General features: G+C 46.2%; 1 protein-coding gene across 1 annotated transcript in view; it reads left to right on the forward strand.

Moving 5' to 3' along the window:
• The window catches only part of SGPL1 (sphingosine-1-phosphate lyase 1), a 55,730-nt gene that overhangs the window by 8,217 nt on the left and 25,802 nt on the right, over positions 1-21,711 (forward strand). The window contains exon 2 of the mRNA XM_065408189.1: positions 20,571-20,736. Within this exon, the coding sequence (XP_065264261.1) occupies positions 20,571-20,736 (166 nt within the window). The remainder of the gene's footprint in view (positions 1-20,570; positions 20,737-21,711) is intronic.

Here is a 21,711-nt window from a genome sequence, read left to right on the forward strand (position 1 = left end):
GTGAGAGGCAGGGAGCTTTGAGAAGAGGCGGTCACATTAATCAAGCTGTGAGAGAGAATCTAGACCTAGAACAAGAGCTTTAGCAATGAGGCTAATAGGGAAAGGGTGGATTTAGGTTAAAATAAAGTATTGACAGGATTGTACAAGAGGCTGGATAAAGAGAAGAATCAATACTGACACTAACACGAATGTGGGAAACAGAAAAGAGGTGTTGAGAAGGGTGGGGAGGAGGCAGATAATGGGGCCCCCTCCTGAGCTGGACAGAGAAGCATGGTATATGTCAGGCATGGTGTATACACAATGGCCTTAAGCAACCCCTGTGCTCCCTGCGTGTCTATACCAAGCCAGTGCCCTTCCTGATGCTGCTTTAGTGCATTAGTCTAAGTGGGCTGTTTTAAACTGGGCCAGCCGCCTGTAGCCCCCAGGAGCTGTGCCGGCTGCTGGAGCAGAGCACCCCTGAGGAAAGTCGGCTGAGTTTGTCATCTAAAAACTTGAACTTTTTTTCCCCCCCAACCAGCTGCAACCCCCGGTTGCCTCCAGTCCCCTGCACATCTTCTCCGCACTGGCTGCAGGAAGAAAGGGTAGCCCGTGACCTGCTGTGCTAGGTGAGGAGCCCTTGTGCAGGGAGAACCCGGCCTGGGGGGCTGGTTGCAGGGGAGAGGTGACACCAACCCACCATCCCTTCAAAGCAATGCCAGGCTGAGGAGCGGTAGGTTCTGCCCTGCCTTGGGGCGAGGGGCTAACGGGGTGGGGGGAGCCCTGCTGCTTGGGGTCAATTGGATGCCCCGCGGCGGAGTGTCGTCGGATCAATTCTGCCCCAGCAGGGGGCGCTGCGGCCGCCTCTCTGGTGGCGGGCGGGGCCATTTTCTCTGAGCGCTAAGGCAGCGGGGGCCGGGCGATGGGGCCATTTCCGGGCCGGCAGCACAGGCACAGCCAGTGGCGCTGCTCCCAATCTCAGCCTGGCCTGCGCGCCGGGGCCAGCCGCCGAGCCGCACCGCAGCGCCCGGGTGGGCTGAGTGTGGGGCGGGCCCGGGGAGGAGGCGAATCCCGACCGTTCCGAGGGGCCCCTGCGCGGAGCAGCCGGGAAGGCGGCGAAGATGGTGAGCACCGGCCCTTTCCCCCGGTAGCTGGCGGCGAGGATCGCTGTGAGCCGGCCCGGGGCCCCCGCTCTCCCGGGCCGGGTCAGGGGCCGCGCCCGCTCGGGCTGTCGCCTGGGCTTTAGAGGGGGTTTCGGGGGCAGCCCCGCCCGGTTGTCGTAAGTGTCCGTGTGTCTGTTACGGGCCCGGCGGTGTGACACCCCCGCGGAGCGCTGTGCCGCGCCCCAGGGAGAGAGGCTCTCGGGGGGAGCTGGTGGCGACCGTGGGGTTAACCTGGCTTCTGAAAGGTGGTAGCGTCTTTAGTTTCTCGGTCACACTAAGAGGTTATGCAGTGAGGTTGTACCAGCCGAGATCTTGTCTAGACATAGAAGTTGTACTGGTTTAGTGGAAATCTGGTTTTAGTGAAATCGGTGCGAGTTTTTGTGTAGAAATAAACTGGGTTTAAACCAATGTAAGTATGTCTACCCATGAAGCTGCATGAGTATAAATTCACAACTCTTGTTAAACCAGTGCAACTTTGTGTGTAGCTATGGCCTTAGAAGAGTAAAACATATTGGACAAAGGCAGTCCTGTCCTATTGCTACGGAGTGATTTCACGTTCTGATGAGGATTTGCAAACTACCATTCTTGTATATTTCACACAAGGCACAGTCAACCTGTGGAACTCTTTGCCAGAGGATATTGTGAAGGCCAAGATTATAACCGGGTTCAAAAAAGAACTAGATAAATTCATGGAGGATAGGTCTATATATGGCTATTAGCCAGGATGGGCAGGGATGGTGTCCCTAGCCTGTTTGCCAGAAGCTGGGAATGGGCCATGCAATGGATCACTTGATGATTACCTGTTCTAGTCATTCCCTCTGGGGCACCTGTCATTGGCCTGTCAGACAACAGGATAATGGGCTACGTGGACCTTTGGTCTGACCCAGTATGGCCATTCTTATGTTCTTAGATCCAGGAATGGGAAGTCATTGAAACTTCTGGGGCTTGTTAAATGTGTGAATAATTAAGTCATGCTTTGTGAAACTACTGCCTCCAAAGCACTTCTAGTGGTGGGCTTAGTCAGTAAGGCAAGAGCACCTATCAGAGAGAATACATCCTGTGTTAGAGTTAACTGGGCTGGGACCCCTGCCATCTTCCTCTGTCTCCAAGGGATTTGCTTCCACAGCGTTTCCCCCTGAAGTGTGTTTGCCCATCTAGACAATTAACACAGAGAGAACTGATCTTTTTCATCCATTGTTCCCCTTTTGTCCCCCACACCAGTATATATATCAGTGAAACTGATCTCTTTGAAGATTGGTTCCTCTTTATTTCAGACACACCTGCACCTTCTTCATATTCTAGTTTTATTTACTAAGTGTTGTGGGATAGTAAGCTGCCATAGAATCATAGAATATCAGGGTTGGAAGGGACCTCAGGAGGTCATCTAGTCCAACCCCCTGCTCAAAGCAGGACTAATCCCCAAAACAGCTGTCATTTGTCCATGTCATGCATTGCTCATTTCTATGGCTTGTTGTGTGTTTTGTGTAGTTAATTATTTAAAATGTGTAATTTTGCAATGTTCCCTTATATTAGGCTCTGACTGCTCTCTTGGGGCTGTGTTCTGCTGCTACAAAAGTGGACTTTTTCTATAGCAATAAACAAAAGGGTTTTTGTGTGGTGGCCTGGGGAGGATCTGCTAAAATGATATCCAGAGGAGATTAAAAGCAGGGCTAGAATTTGGGGATTGGGGCTGAAGAACAAGCATGTAGGTTGTTTATAAACCTGATTGCCAGGAACTGTGTCCTAAAACTCAAAATCCCGTCTTTCCAAAGACAGCTATTACTTCTTAGGGTATGTCTACACTACGAGGGTAGTTCGATTTCACTTAAATCGAATATGTGGAATCGATATTGCAAAGTCGAACGTGTGTGTCCACACTAAGGACAGTAATTCGACTTTGTGAGTCCACACTAACGGGGAAAGCGTCGACATTGGAAGCGGTGCACTGTGGGCAGCTATCCCACAGTTCCCGCAGTCCCCGCTGCCCATTGGAATTCTGGGTCGAGCCGCCAATGCCTTCTGGGTAAAAAAAATGTGTCGAGGGTGCTTTTGGGTAATTGTTGTCATCCGTCCGTCACTACCTCCCTCCCTCCCTGAAAGCGCCGGCGGGAAATCAGTTCGCGCACTTTTCTGGTCAGTGACAGCGCGGACGCCACAGCACTGCGAGCATGGATCCCGCTGCGACCATCGCTGCAGTTGTGGCCGTTGTCAACGCCTCGCAGGTTATCATCCACCTTTACCAGAGGCAGATGCAGATAAACCAGGCGAGGAGGCTACGGCACCGCGGTGAGGGCCTGAAGTCTGAGAGTAGCACAGGCCTGTCAGAAAGCACGGGACCCAGCGCCGAGGACATCACGGTGACAATGGGTCATGTGGATGTTGTGGAACGGTGATTCTGGGCACGGGAAACAAGCACGGACTGGTGGGACCGCATAGTGCTGCAGGTCTGGGATGAATCCCAGTGGCTGCGAAACTTTCGCATGCGGAAGGGGACTTTCCTTGAACTTTGTGAGTTGCTGTCCCCTGCCCTGAAGCGCAATGACACCCGGATGCGAGCAGCCCTGACTGTCCAGAAGTGAGTGGCCATAGCCCTCTGGAAGCTTGCAACGCCAGACAGCTACCGGTCAGTCGCGAACCACTTTGGCGTGGGCAAATCTACCGTGGGGGTTGTTGTGATGCAAATAGCCAACGCAATCGTTAAGGTACTGCTCTCAAAGGTAGTGACCCTGGGAAACGTGGAGGTCATTATAGATGGCTTCGCCGCGATGGGATTCCCAAACTGCGGTGGGGCTATAGATGGAACTCACATCCCTATCCTGGGACCGGAGCACCAGGCCAGCCAGTACATCAACCGAAAGGGCTACTTTTCAATGGTGCTGCAAGCACTGGTGGACCACAGGGGACGTTTTACCAACATCAACGTCGGATGGCCGGGCAAGGTTCATGACGCTCGCGTCTTCAGGAACTCTGGTCTGTTTAGACGGCTGCAGGAAGGTATTTACTTCCCGGACCACAAAATAACTCTTGGGGATGTGGAGATGCCTACAGTGATCCTCGGGGACCCAACCTACCCGCTAATGCCCTGGCTCATGAAGCCCTATACTGGCGCCCTGGACACTGAAAAAGAACTGTTCAACTACCGGCTGAGCAAGTGCAGAATGGTGGTGGAGTGTGCTTTTGGCCGTCTCAAGGGGAGATGGAGAAGCTTACTGACTCGCTGTGATCTCAGCGAAACCAATATCCCCATTGTTATAGCAGCTTGCTGTGTGCTCCACAATCTCTGTGAGAGCAAGGGGGAGACCTTTATGGCGGGGTGGGAGGTTGAGGCAAATAGCCTGGCTTCTGATTACGCCCAGCCAGACAGCCGGGCGATTAGAAGAGCCCAGTGGGACGCGCTGTGCATCCGGGAGGCTTTGAAAGCTAGGTTCCAGAGTGAGCACGGTTACCAGTGACTTTTCAGTTTGTGTACAGAGAAGCTGAACCTGCCCCCGTTTCTTTACCCAGTTAATGTTGACTATCCTCTCCAGTTACATACCCCCTTCACCCCCTTCCAAAAAAATAAAATCAGTTTTATTTTGTTAATGAACACCGTTGTCTTGATTACTGTTTTCGCGGGAATGTTTTAAACCTGGGACGCAGACTGTGGTGGGGAGCGGGTGTAGTGTACTGATGCAAATGATGCTTCTAAACTCCAGGAATGACAGGATTCGCAGTGGTGCACTGGTTGTTTCAACGGAGCCTGCCAGCCCTCCTGAGCAGGACTGCGTGTATGTGGGGGCTATGTGACTTTATGGCAGGGGGAGGAGGGTTACAGATCCCCTGCTGCGTGGCTCTGTGATCCAGGAAAAGGACCGCTGCGTAAGATCTGTAACTGCCCTCCCCCGCCACAAAGTCACAGAGCAACCCCCCCCCCACAGAACATGAAAACCACCTCCCAGACTGACCAGGGTAACTAGTCACTGCACTGTGTATGTGCCCTCCTGCTGGACCTGCCCCCGCCTCTGTACCCTGCTAAAGGTGACTGTCCTGTCCAATTACCAAGCCCCTTCCCCCCCTTCAGACAGACTCTCCTCCAAAAGAACATGATGGAAACAGTAATGAACAGAAACATATTTTTTATTAACAACCACACATGAAACTGGGGGGTGAAACTTGGACGGGGGCTTGGGTGAGGCGGGAAGGAAAGGACTTTTCAAATTTTGGGGAATGACAGCCTTCTGGTGCTTGAGCAGTCTGCAGGGGTGGAGTGAGAGTTTTCACGGACTCTGCTGCCCCTCCTTCTTTGGACTTTGGGCGAGGGGGGTATGGGACTTGGTGGCGGGGGAGGGCGGTTACTGATAGACTGCAGCGGGGCTCTGTCCTCCTGCCTCCGTTCCTGCAGAACATCAACAAGGCGCCGGAGCGTGTCCGTTTGCTCCCTCAGAAGTCCAAGCAGCGTTTGAGTCGCCTGCTGGCCTTCCTGCCGCCACCTCTCCTCACGTTCCATGTGTGTCCGGTGCATTTGGGACAAATTCTCCCTCCACTGGTTCTGCTGTGCTGCCTGGGCTCGGGAGCAGCCCATTAGTTCTGAGAACATGTCCTCTCGCGTCTTCTTCCTCCTCCGCCTAATGTGCGCTAGCCGCTGGGTTGGGAGACAGTCGCAGATGTGGCTGTGGGAATGAGAAAAAGGTAGTGAATTCCTCCGAAAGATAAATGTAGTTGTGAACAAAGAACGTAGTCTTTCTCTGTGAACAAGACCATGCACTGCACCTATCACATGCGCACTCAGGACAAGGTCGAATTTTCGGACCTCGCCTTCAGTGCCTGGGGTCTTGCACTGCCGATCTGGGAAGCGGGGCAGGACACCGGAATTTCTGTAGCAGGCAGACATGGTAAGCTGTAGACTTGTGGCTGCTTAAAACTTTAATAGTAGCACTGGCCTCCTTTCACATTGAAAGCAATGCCAGTCTCTGCTGCCAGCAATCGGCCAAGCATGAACTCTGCCCCTGTCCCACCCCCTCGCGGATGTCCCAGGGAAAGATCCCTGTATGCTGCCCCTCTCCCGCCTCCACCGCGTGGCTGTAAACCAGCGGTTACAGTTCTGTAAAGGAACGGGCAAGCAGTCCCAATACTAACAGTCCCCTACCTAATTCAAAGCAGGTCATCATGAGCGACATCACAATCATGAGGATCTCAGACAGCGATAAAGAACGAATGCTTCGGGAAAGCCTGCAAAGACCAGGGCCGTATGCCGCCATGCTGTGCAAGGCTATGATCCCGGAGTACTTGAGGATCTCCTGGCGCGGAAACGTCTCCTACTTCGGAGGACCCAATAAGGCTGCTCTCCCCAGGAACCTGATGAACAGGCTTTCCAATTACCTCCAGGAGAGCTTCCTCGAGATGTCCCTGGAGGATTTCAGCTCTATCCCCGGACATATAGACCGCATTTTAATATAGCTGCACTGGCAGGGACTAAAGAGTGGAGCGGCTTGGGCAGCAGAATCATGCAAAACCGGACATTGTTAGATTTTTTTTAAATAGTTGGGACTGAATAGTTAAGCGCCTAGGGCAAACAAATCATGAAAAACACATTGTTCTTATTGTTAATATTCCAGTTCTGTTAAAAATAAATGTTTAGATGTTTAAAACACTTACTGCTTGATCCTTCCCCTGAATCTGTGTCCGGGTTAAATGCTGGGGACGGTTGGTAGGGGATCTCTGTAAGGGTGATGAAGAGATCCTGGCTGTCGGGGAAATCAGCTTGGTAAGCGCTGTCGACTGCCTCGTCGTCCTCCATCTCCTTCCTCATCTTCCCCGTCCGCTAACATGTCCGAGGAACCGGCCGTGGACAATATCCCATCCTCAGAGTCCACGGTCGGTGGTGGGGTAGTGGTGGCGGCCGCACCTAGGATGGAATGCAGTGCCTCGTAGAAACGGGATGTGTGGGGCTGGGATCCGGATCGTCCGTTTGCCTCTTTGGTCTTCTGGTAGCCTTGTCTCAGCTCCTTGATTTTCACGCGGCACTGCGTTGCATCCCGGCTGTATCCTCTCTCTGCCATGGTTTTAGAGATCTTCTCATAGATCTTTGCATTCCGTCTTTTGGAGCGCAGCTCGGAAAGCACGGACTCATCGCCCCACACAGCGATCAGATCCAAGACTTCCCGATCAGTCCATGCTGGGGCCCTCTTTCTATTCTGGGATTGCACGGCCATCTCTGCTGGAGAGCTCTGCATCGTTGCCAGTGCTGCTGAGCTCGCCACGATGTCCAAACAGGAAATGAGATTCAAACTGCCCAGACAGGAAAAGGAATTCAAATTTTCCCGGGGCTTTTCCTGTGTGGCTGGTCAGAGCATCCGAGCTCGGACTGCTGTCCAGAGCGTCAACAGAGTGGTGCACTGTGGGATAGCTCCCGGAGCTATTAGCGTCGATTTCCATCCACACCAAGCCTAATTCGATATGGCCATGTCGAATTTAGCACTACTCCCCTCGTTGGGGAGGAGTACAGAAGTCGAATTTAAGAGACCTCTATGTCGAACTAAATAGCCTCGTGGTGTGGACGGGTGCAGGGTTAATTTGATGTAACGGCGCTAAATTCGACATAAACGCCTAGTGTAGACCAGGCCTTAAATGTTACTCTGTTCAACTTATTTTCACATAGGGCTTGTCTACACTTAAATTTTATAGCGCTCTAACTTCCTGGCTCAGGGGTTTGAAAAATCACCCCCCTGAGCGCAGCAAGTCTGAGCGCTTTAAAGTGCTAGTGTAAACAGGCTACGAGCGCTGGGAGCTAAGCCCCTTGTGGAGGTGGATTACCAGGAGCGCTGTCCCAGCGCTCACGCGTGACCACACACTTGCACCTCAGAGTGCTGCTGCAGGAGCGCTTTGAAGTTTCCAGTGTAGCCATGCCCATACTCTCTTATATGACTCTGATCTCCTTTTCTGTGTATAAGATAAATATAGTGATTGGCAGACTTGTTTGACATTAAGAGTGTGATGGCTGGTTTTACCTCCCCTCAGTTGCGCTGGGCAGCATCCTTAAATGCGAGTTTTACAATGTTCTAGGAAGAGTGTTTCTGAGAGAGTGAAAATGCTCTGCAGAGTTTAGTACAGTGATTCCCTTGGGTGGATGGGGAACTATATGCAGAAAGCAAAGAGCTCAGATGTATGTGTGTATGCATGCAAAGGCACTTGCTACGCAAACTACTTACCTTTTAGCGAAGGTTGAAGGATTGTGGAAAAGGGACGTCTGAGAGACAATGTGGGATTTTCAAACACCTAAATGATTTAGAAGTACATGTCATTTAAGTGTGCTTGAAAATTCAATCAGCTGTCAAAAATGCATTACACAGTAGCTGTTCCCTCAGTACTAGTGTTCTGATTGTACTGTATGTATACCAGAGTATTTTGCAATAGCAGTGTCCTGGGTATGCATTTAAATACTAGATGCATGACCAAACGTCATCTTAAACCAGGTTACCATGCTCTTATTTTTTTAGACACGGGCCCTTTCAAGGTCAAATATAGAGTATTACAGAATGTGGAACAAAAGATGTTATGGTGGCTGATATGATCCTACTTGTTCATTCTCTTCTCTCTCTCTCTCCTTGTCTTGTGATCTGGTAGTCGGATCTACATAGCAGGGGAATGTGACTTGTGGTTTCTGTTTACTGTTAGAATTTCAGTGAAGTAATGTCTGGTATTGCCTATATATCCATTTATAGGATATGAGCAATACCACATTATATTGAGGAAACTTTGCAATAGTGAGGGCTGACACACAAGTCTGGCATGTGCAAGAGGTCACTTGACAGAAACAGAACCTATTTTTTCTTTTGCCAAAAGCGATGGAGCAAGTAACTTCACCGGTTAGGCTGCTTTTGAATCAGGATCTCTTGAAAAATTGCTAGGTGTAGCATATTACTTACAGATTGGCATACGTCTGACTCTCTTCAAACTTGTAATATGTGGACTCTCTTCCACGGAACTTGCATTCTAACAGCAGAACAGCATTTAACTGTCCTGCTAACTTTTTTTTTGAACTACATAAACACTTCACAATATGGCCAGGGTGTGATGATCTAGACTGGCCTTGTGTTCTAGAAGCCACACTGCATGATCAAAGTCTGTTTTGATCTTAGTCTCTTTTTCTGAGAATGCATTGAGAGTATTTTATCTTAACTTGCTCTTGAAAAGGCGGGACAGAAAGGACAGTGAGGCTCTCATTCTAAATGCCCATGAGCAGATGATAAAAGTGGTGGAGGAACAAACAGAGATGTTGAAGTCCATAATCACGCTACAGTTAGAACAGATGCATGCTTGCCGCTGCTCCCCTCCCTCCCCGCAGGCGATACAGAATTGTTTTCCATTCCCTCCCCAAGCTTCTCTCTCACATTCCTTGCAACTTTCCAGAACATTTCGGTATCCAGTTCACTCCATTCCTTCAGACAGCTTCCAAAATGATAGTGGGACTTATGCACAGCTATGAGAGCCTCCAGTGCCCTGCACTGTTACCTCTCTTCCCACCAAAGCTTGTGTGTGTGTTAATTGGTGTTTAATAAAAACAAACTCTCTGAAAGATAACCAATCTTTATTTGTGTACTACACATAGTGATTGCTGCTGGTGGAAAACATACATGCAGTTTAATCAATTGCTTATACAAATCCCACTCAGGAATCATCACAAGTTTTAGGCAAAATAAGATAAATGAAATTAATGAAGCATGGAAGAGTTCTGTCACATTACTGGTGCTCATTATCGAAATGTTGCCTCAAAGCCTCCCTGATTTGAATTGCCCCCCACCCCCTCGTTGCACCCCTCTAATAGCCACTGTATAGGCTGCTCAAAATCAGCAGCCAGGGGACCTGCCTCAGCATTCCACTCCTGGAGCAAATTTTCACCCTTAGCCTCAAAAGATTATGGAGCGAGCAGCAGGCTACTGTGACCATGGGAATGTTTTCCTCATTTAGATCTAACCTGCCGTAAAGGCAGTGCCAGCACGCTTTTAATCTGCCAAACGCACATTCCATGGTCATTCTGCACCTACTCAGCCTATTGTTGAAGTGCTCCTTGCTGCTGTCCAGGTTTCCTGTGTAAGGCTTCATGAGCCATGGGAGTAAGGGGTATGCTGGGTCTCCCAGGATCACTCTGGGCATTTCAACATCCCTCACTGGACTCTTCTGATCTGGAAAGAAAGTCCATGCTTAGATTTTCTGTACAGGCCAGTGTTCCTGAAAATGTGTGTATCATGCACCTTCTTGGACCACCCCAGTGAAACACCCCTGGTGATCAACAAGCACCTGCAATACCCTGGAGAAGTACCCTTTCCATTGATGTACTCAGTCGCAAGACGGTCCAGAGCCAGAATTGGAATATGCATTCCATCTATCGCCCCGCTGCAGTTAGGGAATCCCATTTCCGCAAAGTCATCCACTATTGCACGCATATTGCTGAGAGTCACGGTCCTTTGTAGCAGGATGCAATTAATGGCCTTGCACGCTTGCGTTAACGCAGCCCCAACACTCGACTTCCCAACTTCAAACTGATTTGCAACTGACCGGTAGCAATCTGGAGTTCCTAGCTTCCACGCTGCAATCGCCACGCGCTTCTCCACCTAGAGGGCTGCTTTCATTTTGGTGTCCTTGCACCGCAGGGCTGGGGCGAGCTCCGCACACCATTCCAGAGAGGTGGCTTCCCACATGGGAAAGTTCTGTAGTCACTGCTCGTCATCCCAGACCTGCATAATGACGCAATCCCACCACTCTATGCTTGTTTCCCGAGCCCAAAAGCGATGGTTCACCATGTGCAGGTGCTCCATGAATGCCAAAAGTAATCTGGTGTTTTTTCTTTCCATGGCACACAACAGTCAGGCAACTCTGATTCCTGTTCATATTGGGAGCTCACGATATACTGCATGACCATGCGTGATGTGTTAACAGTTACCACAACAGTAGAGAGCAGTGCGGGATCCATCCTTTTGCACAGAGATGGCGGGTGCACAGTAAACAGGGGCTGTTGGAAAAATGCTGCGAAAAGCAGTTGGAAATCCATAGACTGTGGGGACAGAAAATAATGCATCATGGGATGTTGAGCCCACACCCATGATGCGCTGTGGTTCACTCCGCCTTCCCACAAGTCCTAGCTGCAGAAGATGGTGAGTAGCACAGTGGGATAGCTACCCACAGAGCACTGCTCTCATTGCCGATGCTAGAGCACCAACTGTGGATGCACTCTGCCCACAGCAGGAGCATAGTGTGAACATGCAATAGTGATGTAATTATGGCACTTTTTGATCAACATAAATTTTGTTGACAGCTCTGTGTACAATGCCTTGGTTATTTCTGCCTTTACAGGGTGAAAGCAGTGATTCTCACAGGATTATTTTGTTCCTTAGAAAAATCTTTTAAATTGTTGAAGTGCTGCAGAACCTAATGAAATCAGCATAGACATCTCCCTCTTCCTCATACTGCAGAGCCCATTTTGGAAGGAAGACTAATTTAGGAAACTTAATTAAAAAACTTATACAACATAATCTCTCTGAATTCTTATCTGTGTTTTCCCCATCTCTTTGTAAATAATAGCATACTCACATTATTTTAATTCTTTCCCCTTCTCCTAAGAGATTAAAGAAACTCTTGAACAAAACTGGCAATTTTTTTTTTTTTTAGGGTATTTAATGGCCCGGCTGCTCTTTCTATAGACTAAATGCTCTCATGGTCTTTCTATCAAATGGGCTCTCAAAGAACTATAAGTAACACTTTTATACTTTCTTCAGTTTTATAATGAAGTCTGTGGAGTGGAGAAACTGAAATTGAGGCTTCTCAAAATTGGGTGGTTTCTTGAGAACAGCATATGGCCTGTTGTTGGCAGCTGGCATGAGGTTTTTTTAGTGTCTTGTTTTTTGTTGTTGTTTGTAAAAGAGCAATGAAATTCTTATTTCATAAAATGTGCCTGCAAATATAATTGGAAGTTTTGCATTTTGAGACTGTGTCCCTTCAAGCTGACCAAGAATGATCTATGTATGCAAAATGTCAGTAAGGGCATATGACACCTGTATTGAGGTATATTGCAAAACCTCTTGCTATTATGACAGTATCGGTATTTAGAAGGGAAGGTTTCTGTGTTGTGATTGTCACAGAGAAGGTGGATCCTTAATGTGTAATAGTTTCATTCAGTTAGTGATTATATTAATGGTTTTGCGTAACTGTACAGTAGTGCCTCAGGGTTATGAACACCAGAGTTATAAACTGACCAGTCAACCACACACCTCATTTAGAACGGAAGTACACAATCGGGCAGCAGCAGAGACCGCCCCCCCAAGCAAATACAGTTCTTTGTTAAACGTAAACTACTGAAAAAATCAAGGGAAAGCAGCATTTTTCTGCATAGTATAGTTTCAAAGCTGTATTACATCAACATTCAGTTGTAAATTTTTGAAAGAACCATAATGTTTTGTTCAGAGTTACAAACAACTTCCATTCCCGAGGTGTTCGTAACTTTGAGGTTCTACTGTATTGGTTAACTGTGCCAGGCCTTGTGCTAGAATTCATCAGAAAAGCACAATTACAATGGTCTAGTCTGCTGTACAATTGTCTACTACTAGATTTCAGTATCTAATGCTGCTGATACCTTTGCATGGTGCTGCATAAATGGTAGAGAGTTTTATGCTCTAGAGAGGCATGAGAAAGTACATTATGATCCACAACACGCAAAATGTAAACCAAATCAGTCAATGGATTTCTACAGATAAGTCACAGAAAACCAAAACTGAACACACTGGTGTTCTGTATCAGCAGAGTTTTCAGGTCTCTGCTCTTCTGTGAACTGGGAGAAAGGGTTCACTTTGGGAATCTAGAGGTAAAGTCAATAGCCCTTAAATCAGTCCAGAGAGTTAGCCTCCTATTTGTAAGAGCTGCCACCTGGAAACCCATCAATATTTTTCTTAAGAGACTGGGGGTAAAATTTTCAGAACTGCCTAAGTGACTTTGGCTCCTATGTCCCTTTTTCAAAAGTGAATTAGGAGCTTTAAAAAAATGTTACCAAGTCTGTTGAGAGAGGATATGCCACCTAGAAAAACATTGCCTATCAACATGAAGCTGAGTCCCATTTTCATAAGTAATTTGGGCTCTGTCCTTTAGGTGCTCTTGAAAACTTTACCTCTGAGAAATGTATGTTTTTGTAAATGCAGTTTATTTTAGCAAATTAGCATACACAGCAATTTGCCGATAATTCAGAGTAAATGCTGTCACTTTGGAATTGGAGTGTAATTCTGGTTTATCTAAGGCGGTCAGTATTTGGTGTCTTGTCAGCTTTCTAGCGGGGACAACTGTAAGAGCTGACAGGTTTCTGGGGTTTGACTTTTTGATCAAAATCTTTGGTTTTGCATGTGAAATCTAAGCCTTTACTTATCTTTGTCTTGCTCTTGGGTTCCCTTGGGCACATATAATTACACATTCTTTAGGACGTGCTTAAAGTGGGCCCCTGTCTCGCTTTTAATGGTTTTGTTTTTCCTTTGTAAAGTGGAACTTAGAATTCTTCTGTTTTATTCTTAGTTACTGCTCTGTTTATTCTGCCTCAATATATTTTTGTGCTTGATCTATAATAGGCCTTTGCATAGCCAGTCATCCTGATTTGCTGGAGCGGTTGGTACATATGGGGGTTCTTTCAGTTTCTGTACCTTAAATTCTATGCTAGACTAAAGGCAATCTGGCAAAGAAGTTTTTCTTTCTAAATGATAGCTTTTTATATTCATTTCAGTGTAGTAGTTTTGGGAATAAATTTAACATTCATGTAACTGAATAAGTGTTGGTCATAAAATCTAAGATCAGAAGAGACCACCAGATCACCTAGGCTGACCTCCTCTATATATCACAGGCCACCAATACACCCAGCACCCACACACTAAACCAGGGGTGGGCAAATTTTTTGGCCTGAGGACCACATCTGGGTATAGAAATTGTATGGCAGGCCATGCATGCTCACAAAATTGGGGGTTGGGGTGTGGAGGGAGGGTGAGAGCTCCAGCTGGGGGAGCAGGCTCTGGGGTGGGGTGGGGATGAGGGATTTGGGGTGCAGAAGGGTGCTCCAGGCTGGGACCTAGGGGTTTGGAGGGTGACAGGGGGATTAGGCCTGGGGCAGGGGGTTAGGGTGCGGGTGGGGGCTCAAGGGTGCAGTCTCCGGGTGGTGCTTACCTCAAGCAGTTCCCGGAAGTAGCGGTATGTCCCCTCCGGCTCCTATGCATAGGCGTGGCCAGGCGGCTTTGCGCGCTGCTCCATCTGCAGGCACCGCCCCGCAGCTCCAGGGCCGCGGTTCCTGGCCAATGGGAGCTGCGGGGGGCAGCATGCATAGCCCCCTGGCTGCCCCTACACATAGGAGCTGGAGGGGGGACATCCCACTGTTTTCGTGAGCCATGCAGAAAGCACCCGACTCCAGTTCCCGGCAGGAGCTCGAGGGCCAAATTAAAAGTTCTGACGGGCCGGACATGGCCTGCGGGCCGTAGTTTGTCCACCCCTGCACTAAACCCAACAATCAAGACCAATGTATTACAGCCCCCAGGAGACTAGACTATTATGTACCACAGGCAGAGAACAGGAGAGACCGAGGAGCACCAGGGCCTGAGTCTCGCACAATGGCAGCGAAACGAGTGTGAGATATACCCAGGTAATTCTGGCAAGATAGCTGCACCAACATGCTGCAGAGGAAGGTGAAATATTTCCCAAGGTCACTGTCAGTTTGAGATCAGTTAGACCCTGAGCATGTGAGCAGGAACCAGCCAGTCAAGCACCTGAGGGAATGCTCATTGTCACCTCAGAGCCCTGGCCCACCCCCTGAATGTTCCATCTGCAGCTGTGGCAATCTTCTGATGCTTCAGAGGAAAGAGATTTAAAAAAACAAAAACATCCCTCTGAGAATCCATTGGTGGGGACAGGAAAAATCCCTCCTGACCCCTGCTGGTGGCCAGCTGGAAACTTGAAGCATGAGTTTTAGTAACATAAACTGAAAATGACCAGAGTTGTTGAGCCCTACCCCCTACCATCACAAACAACCCTGTCATACAGTTGCACTCATAAATTTGTCCATCTCTCTCTCAAAATGAATTAAGTTGTTTGCCCCCAATTTCTATTGGGAGGCTGTTCAAGAATCTCTCTCTCCTGATGGTTAGAAACCACCTTCTAATTTCCAGCCTGAATGTATTCATGGCCAGTTTATATCCATTTGTTTTTGTGCCAGCATTCTCCATTAATGTAAATAGCTCTTCCTCCTCCCTGGTGTTTACCCCCGATGTATTTATAAAGAGCAATCCTATCCCCTCTCAGCCTTCTTTTTGCAAGACTAAACAAGCCAAGCTCTTCCAGCCTCCTCCATTCTCCTGATCATCCTAGCAGTTGTTCTCTGCACCTGTTTAAATTCATCTTTCTTGTACACAGCATTCCAAGTGAGATCTTACCAGTGCCTTGTATAATGGCATTAATACTTCTCTATCTTTATTGGAAATGCCACGCCTGACACATCCAATGATCACATTTTCCTTTTTCACAGCTGCATCACATTAGTGGCTCATAGTAATCCTGATCGACCCACACAACCAGGTCTCTCTCCTCCTCTGTTGCTTCCAATTGATTAGCCCCCAGCTTGTAGCAAAATTCTTATTAGATCCAAAGTGCGTGTTCTTGCAGTTTGTACTATTGAATTTCATCCCATGTCTGTCACCCTAGTCTTCAAGGTCATCCACATCTTCCTATATGACGTTCCAATCTGTCTTTGTATTGATGATGCCTTCCAGCTTAGTATAATCAGCAAACTTTACTAGCGCACACCTACTTTTTGTACCAAAGTCACTAATAAAAATATTGAATAAGATTGGTCCCAAGACAGATCCTTGAGGAACTCCACTGGTAACTCCCTCCAGACTGATAATTCTCGTTTCAGCACAACCTGTTGCCTTCTCCCATTACACATCTTGTACTGATCCCCATCTTCCCTAATTTAACTATTAACTTCCCATGTGGCACCATGTCAAATGCTTTACTGAAGTCCAAGGATATTAATCTATTGCATTTTTGTTATCTTAAAAAATCAGTTGTTTTCTCAAAGAAAGAGATCAGGCCAGACTAACCTGATTTATCTTTTGCAAACCCATGTTGCATTGCATCCCCCTTTACCATTTACTTCTATGAATTTAATTATTCTATCTTAAATATAGGCACAGTGTTAGCTATTCTCCAGTCATATGGCACACTGTTCAGAGTTAGGTGGCACGCACGCATGAAGTGCGCATGCTTTTCCTATCAGAGTTGCTTCATTCCTGGGGAGCTGGGGCCTGACATACCAGTTTTACCTACAACATGTAGCCCCAGAATTAGTCTGCTGAAGAAATATTATTCTAACAAATGTTTAACTATTAGTTTTTATATATTTAAGATATTGCTTAATTTCATTAAAGACCTTGAGTAGGCATAGGAATACAGTTGTTACTCAGGCATAATTCAGTGTAACATGTGCAACTCCCTTTGGAATAGCAGACTGCATTGAACAATCATTATTCCAGTTTTATACTGTTAAGTTCTTGCTGTCTGAGGCAGAGAGTCTGAAAATCTGGTTAGGTCAGGGCTTGACTAGCAACACTTCACTGGTATACTGTACTGGCAGAGCATTCCTACTATGGATGCTGCTTACATCTTTTGCTAGCATTGCTTATTCCAGGCCTCCCCAGGGCAAAATCAACCATAACTGCAGTTTTGCCAGTATAAGCTGTGGCTAAACTCTAGGGGCTTTTGCTGGCACAGCTGGTCAGTTAATCACACCCCAGACCAACACAGGTGTGATGACAAAAACTTGTAATGCAGACCTGGGCTTATTTTTTAGCTCTAAATAGAGGTCACCTAGCTAGTAGGGTCAATATTTAGGCCAGTATATGCTTTAAATTCTTACTCTGAGTAGTCACATCTGATACAATGTCTGTCTAAAAATCAAGGTTTGTTAAAGTGAGACAATAAGAGGAACGTGATCAACTTAAATCTTAATACTCAAACATAAGAAATGTCTGATCAGTTAATATATAAGCTTGAAAAATAAGTGAATATCATTTAGCCACAGTTCATGAAATAACTACAGGGTCTTCAACATTGATCCAGCTCTGTTTGCTGCTGACACTCATTGGCAGCAGCAGATAGCTTGATGTGTAAACAAGGCTTTCCTACTTGAAACCTACACTCCGAGCATTTAAATTGGAGTTTACAAGTTGACAGGTGAGTAGCATTTTCATGCCTGTCACGTGTGAAGAATACGTCATAGTTTGTAAACAGTCATGACCAAAACTATTTCTACACTTGCTGTCTTTAATTTAACCCCAAGGAGCCCAATGACATTGAACTGAAAAATAATAGCACACCAACCAAATAAAGTATGCACAAAGTCCTAGGTATTACACATGGTAACATAATCAAGTTAGGGCATAATGTTTAACAAACACTGCTTCATACAACATTCATTAGATAAAAATGAATGCAAGCTAACTAAAGTCTGTGTTAGCCATAATGTCTATTGAAACCTCAGAAAATATTATTCAGTTCCTGTTTTTCAATGTTTTGAAGAAAAATTATTCAGTATTTTGAGATGATTGTAGGAATTATAAATGGGCGCTAAGATGAGATGACTTAAGTATTCTGTGTATGCCAAGCCAGAAAATGTGCCTCCTGAATGCTGAGATTGTCATTCTATCATATTGTCACATATTTTGAGATGTGGGTATCTGTAAAATATACAATTTGGACTCTAGAAGTGGATCTAAATGTACCCTTAATGATGTAATGAGCACAGAATTTCTCGTGGTACTTAAAATAAATCTATACTTCCTTAAAAAGCTAGTCTTAGTCCTCAAACAATTTTATTGATCCTACCGGGGGGAATCCTGTTTCCTTAAGAGACCTTATTTTTAGCTCTTCCTATAAGTGAATTTAATGTTAGTAAATGCTGTCAATTTGACACCCATGGAAACCTACATTCTAGTTATTCACTGTGGCAGCGCAGAGCAAGGTTCTCCACATTATCACTTGTGTGGTCTGTTAATCTGGTGCACAGGGACCTACTGAAGTTTTAAACTTCGTTGCCAGGAAAATACTTTTCTGGCACAACTATGATGTCCAGTTTGGTTAGCTTTGGCTCAGACGTATGATTTTCTTTTGATGGATTTTTACTGTGCTGTCTGAGTATAATTCCCTTTGAGGTGGAAGATGGTAACAGTTGTTAATATTAATATGTTTGTGATGGCATGACTGCTACACCTGGAACCAACCCAGCCAAGTAATGGACTTTAAAAAGCAGGATCATCAGGATGTCTTCCCAATCTTTATTGATAAAAGCTTTTCAGTTGCTCAGGCTTCTGAATGTATTTACATTAAAAAAATGTGAATATTGCAAGTCCTAATGATGTAAATAATTGAATGTTTTATCAAATATTTGGATCATTCCTTCTGGAAGGCAGGGAATAAATGATCTTGTGGTGAATTTCTCCTTTAGGGGACTGTTTCAGTCAATTAGAAACATAAGAACTTACCAGTGTGCTCGTGAGTTTTGAGTGACTTGGAGTTTTTAAGGCATAAATGCATCACAGAAGCTGACTCACACCCTCAAATATAAGGCCTCTTGTGTTGCTCCCACAACACGCACATCTGGGTAGAACAGGTTTTTGTGTTTTTTCACAAGGTTTTATAGTTATATAAAGATTGATTTAAATTCTGTCCAGGCCACTAAGCTTACCCAGCCTGGAGAGTGGGTGCTGGAGGAGAAGAGGGTCGGTTGACTTCTGTAAAGCTAGAAATATATTCCCTTTAAGCACATATGGTCAGTAGTTCCAGTGTTGCTGGAGGAAGAAGCAGCAAGACAATAAATGCAACCAGTCTGTGAACAAGATTACAAGGGAGGGGATTGTTATCTCTTGTATTCAGGCAGAGGACTGTAGTTTGCAGGATTTAATCAGTGCGTCTCTGTGCTAGTGTCCTGAAAATAGCAAATGGTACAGTTGTATCTGAACTTTGACCCTCAGTAAAAGTAGAACTTGACTTATTGCTAAGGATACAATTTAGTCATGGAGGTCATGGCAGTCATGGATTCCGTGACTTTACCAGACCTTTGTGACTTCTTTGGCTGTCAGCAACTGGACCTAGGGCTGGAGCTGTGCACCTCCCCTTCCCTCCCCTCCCTTCCGGGGCTGGGGTCAGGGCTGTGTGCCCCTGGCCTGTGGGTGGCTGTGCATGCTCTCCCACTCTCCCCGTGGCTGAGGCTGCTGGAGTGAGGGCTGTGCGCCCCCCCCCTCCCGGTGGTGGGATTCCAGCTGTCATTCCTCCCCCCGAACCCTGTTTTTCTCCCCCCCCCCACCCCCCCGGGTTATTTTTAGTACAGTCACAGACAAGTCAGGGGCTCCTGTGAATTTTTGTCTATTGCCTGCAATCTGTCTGTGACTTTTACTAAAAATAACCATGACACAATCTTAACCTTAGTTATTGCATAAAAGATAGAATGGAAGAGACACAGAATCATTGTCTAGGACCTGCGCAAACCTGCCTCCTTGTATGCTCTGCTCAGAGGAAAGTGAGAAATGTGTGGGACTCACCAAGTGTTGCAGAGTTAAAAGGGCTGTGTGGATCAAGCTATTTAGCTAGCATTGCTGCTAGGAAACAGGGTGTAAAACTATGGTAAGGTTGAAAACAGCATTGCTACACTGACTTACAAACAATCCAGTGCCAATTGGAATGAATTAGTGTGGACTCTATCTTTCTTTTTTATACTGCTTGGTTTTATCCTATTAAACTCTAAAATTAGTGATCCATTCTAATTTGCTGATTACTTTTGGGCAGGGAAGCATTGAATTCGGCTTATGAACAAGTATATACGGTAGTGGTCAAATTGGCCCATATTCTAGCACTTGCTCCTCCTATGCTAATCAGGAACACAACTCATGACAACTGCCTGCCTGTCCTGCTTGTGGGAAGTATGTCGCAGTATTGCCAACCCCAAATGTTCTAAAATCATGAGAGGGGCTTTAAAATAATGAGATTATGTAAAAATAATAGATTTGGTGTTTTTTATTTGCCTTCTTTTTGAGCCTTAGGGTGCACCGGGGTCACATTTTGAAGTTTTCTCCACAGCCACAAGGGCTAGAAACTTACTTTTTCTTTAAGAATGGAGGCTGAAATCATCATGTATCCCCTTGACTCTAGGAGCTGGGGCTTTAAGGAAAACAATAATTATCAAGAGACTCGTGATGAAATTCTGAGAGTTGGCAACACTGTAAATATTGAATACCATCTTTTCAGTAGGAGCTCTACCTAACTGGGAGGCAGTTCCTAAAATAGACATTGAACAACTCTTCAATGCCCTTATTCATAGTGATTTGAAAAGGTGTGGGGTGGACTTACCTTCTGTAATATGTTGTTTGTTTTTTTCCCCCCCGCCAGGACACCTTTGTTCCTTATAAGGAAATCATCCTCATGTATTTAGAAAAAGCAAGGACCTTTGTGAATGGACAGTGTGCTGGCATTGAACCCTGGCAATTGATTGGCTCGACATTTGCTTCTACTCTGGTGGTGGTGTGGCTGCACGGTATCCTCTTCCAACCAGAGAGTGAGTACCTTGGCACGTCTCTCTGGAGTCGGGTTTTCTAACACGCTTGTGGGGACACAGTTATTTCTCATGTAAATATTCTTCTGTTTATACATTTGTGACTGGGATCCCAGTGAGGGCCAGCTGAGGTCACTCAATTAGGGGTGGCCTGCAAAGAATGGGGCAGACAATCTCCAAAACTGGTGGATATTTCAATACTTAGATTTACCAAGCCAGCACAAAACAGCGTCTTTATTACCTCACTGGTTGCCCAGAAACCAACAACGCAGTTCCCTTAAAGCGACCCAGTCTCAGGCCTCCATCCAGGTACCCAAGTAAAATATAATGAAGATTTCTGAAAATCTTATTTCATCATATAAAAGAAAAGGTTCTACCAATCCCAAAGGATCAGACACATTACCTCCCAGGTTAATTAATATTCTAGATCTTACCCAAATACACGCTTACAGCTAATTATTATTAACTAAACTAAAATTTATTTATTCATACACACATGAGTTCAATTCTTGAGGTTCAGATACATAGCAGAGATGGTGAGCTTTGTAGTTGCAAAGAGTTCTTTTAGAATTTAGTCCATAGGTTATACGGGCAGTCCTCGGACTTACAACACAATTGGTTCCTGAAAATTGCGTCATGCATCAGAATGTCGTAACTCGGAACCACAGTGCACTTCATCGCGAACCGAGCGTCGCAAAGTCGAAACCAGTTGTCGTAAGTTGAATCAGGGTGTCAATTCAGAAATGTCATAAGTGCCGTTTGTCGTAAAGTCGAGGACTGTCTGTAGTCCAATGTCCAATATTATATTCAGGGTGTTTCCAGCTGAACTGGGACCTCAATCTTGCAACTCAAACTTCCCCTGATGAAGCTTAAGCAGATCTGAGATAAAAAGGATTGGGACCCAAGAATTTTTTAATACAATTTCAGGCCTTCTTTGACAGAGTTGGAGTCCCTCGGGGAACAATAGGCCCCCATTTC

This window comes from Emys orbicularis, chromosome 7 (genome assembly GCF_028017835.1).
Source record: "Emys orbicularis isolate rEmyOrb1 chromosome 7, rEmyOrb1.hap1, whole genome shotgun sequence".
NCBI classification, from domain to species: domain Eukaryota; kingdom Metazoa; phylum Chordata; order Testudines; family Emydidae; genus Emys; species Emys orbicularis.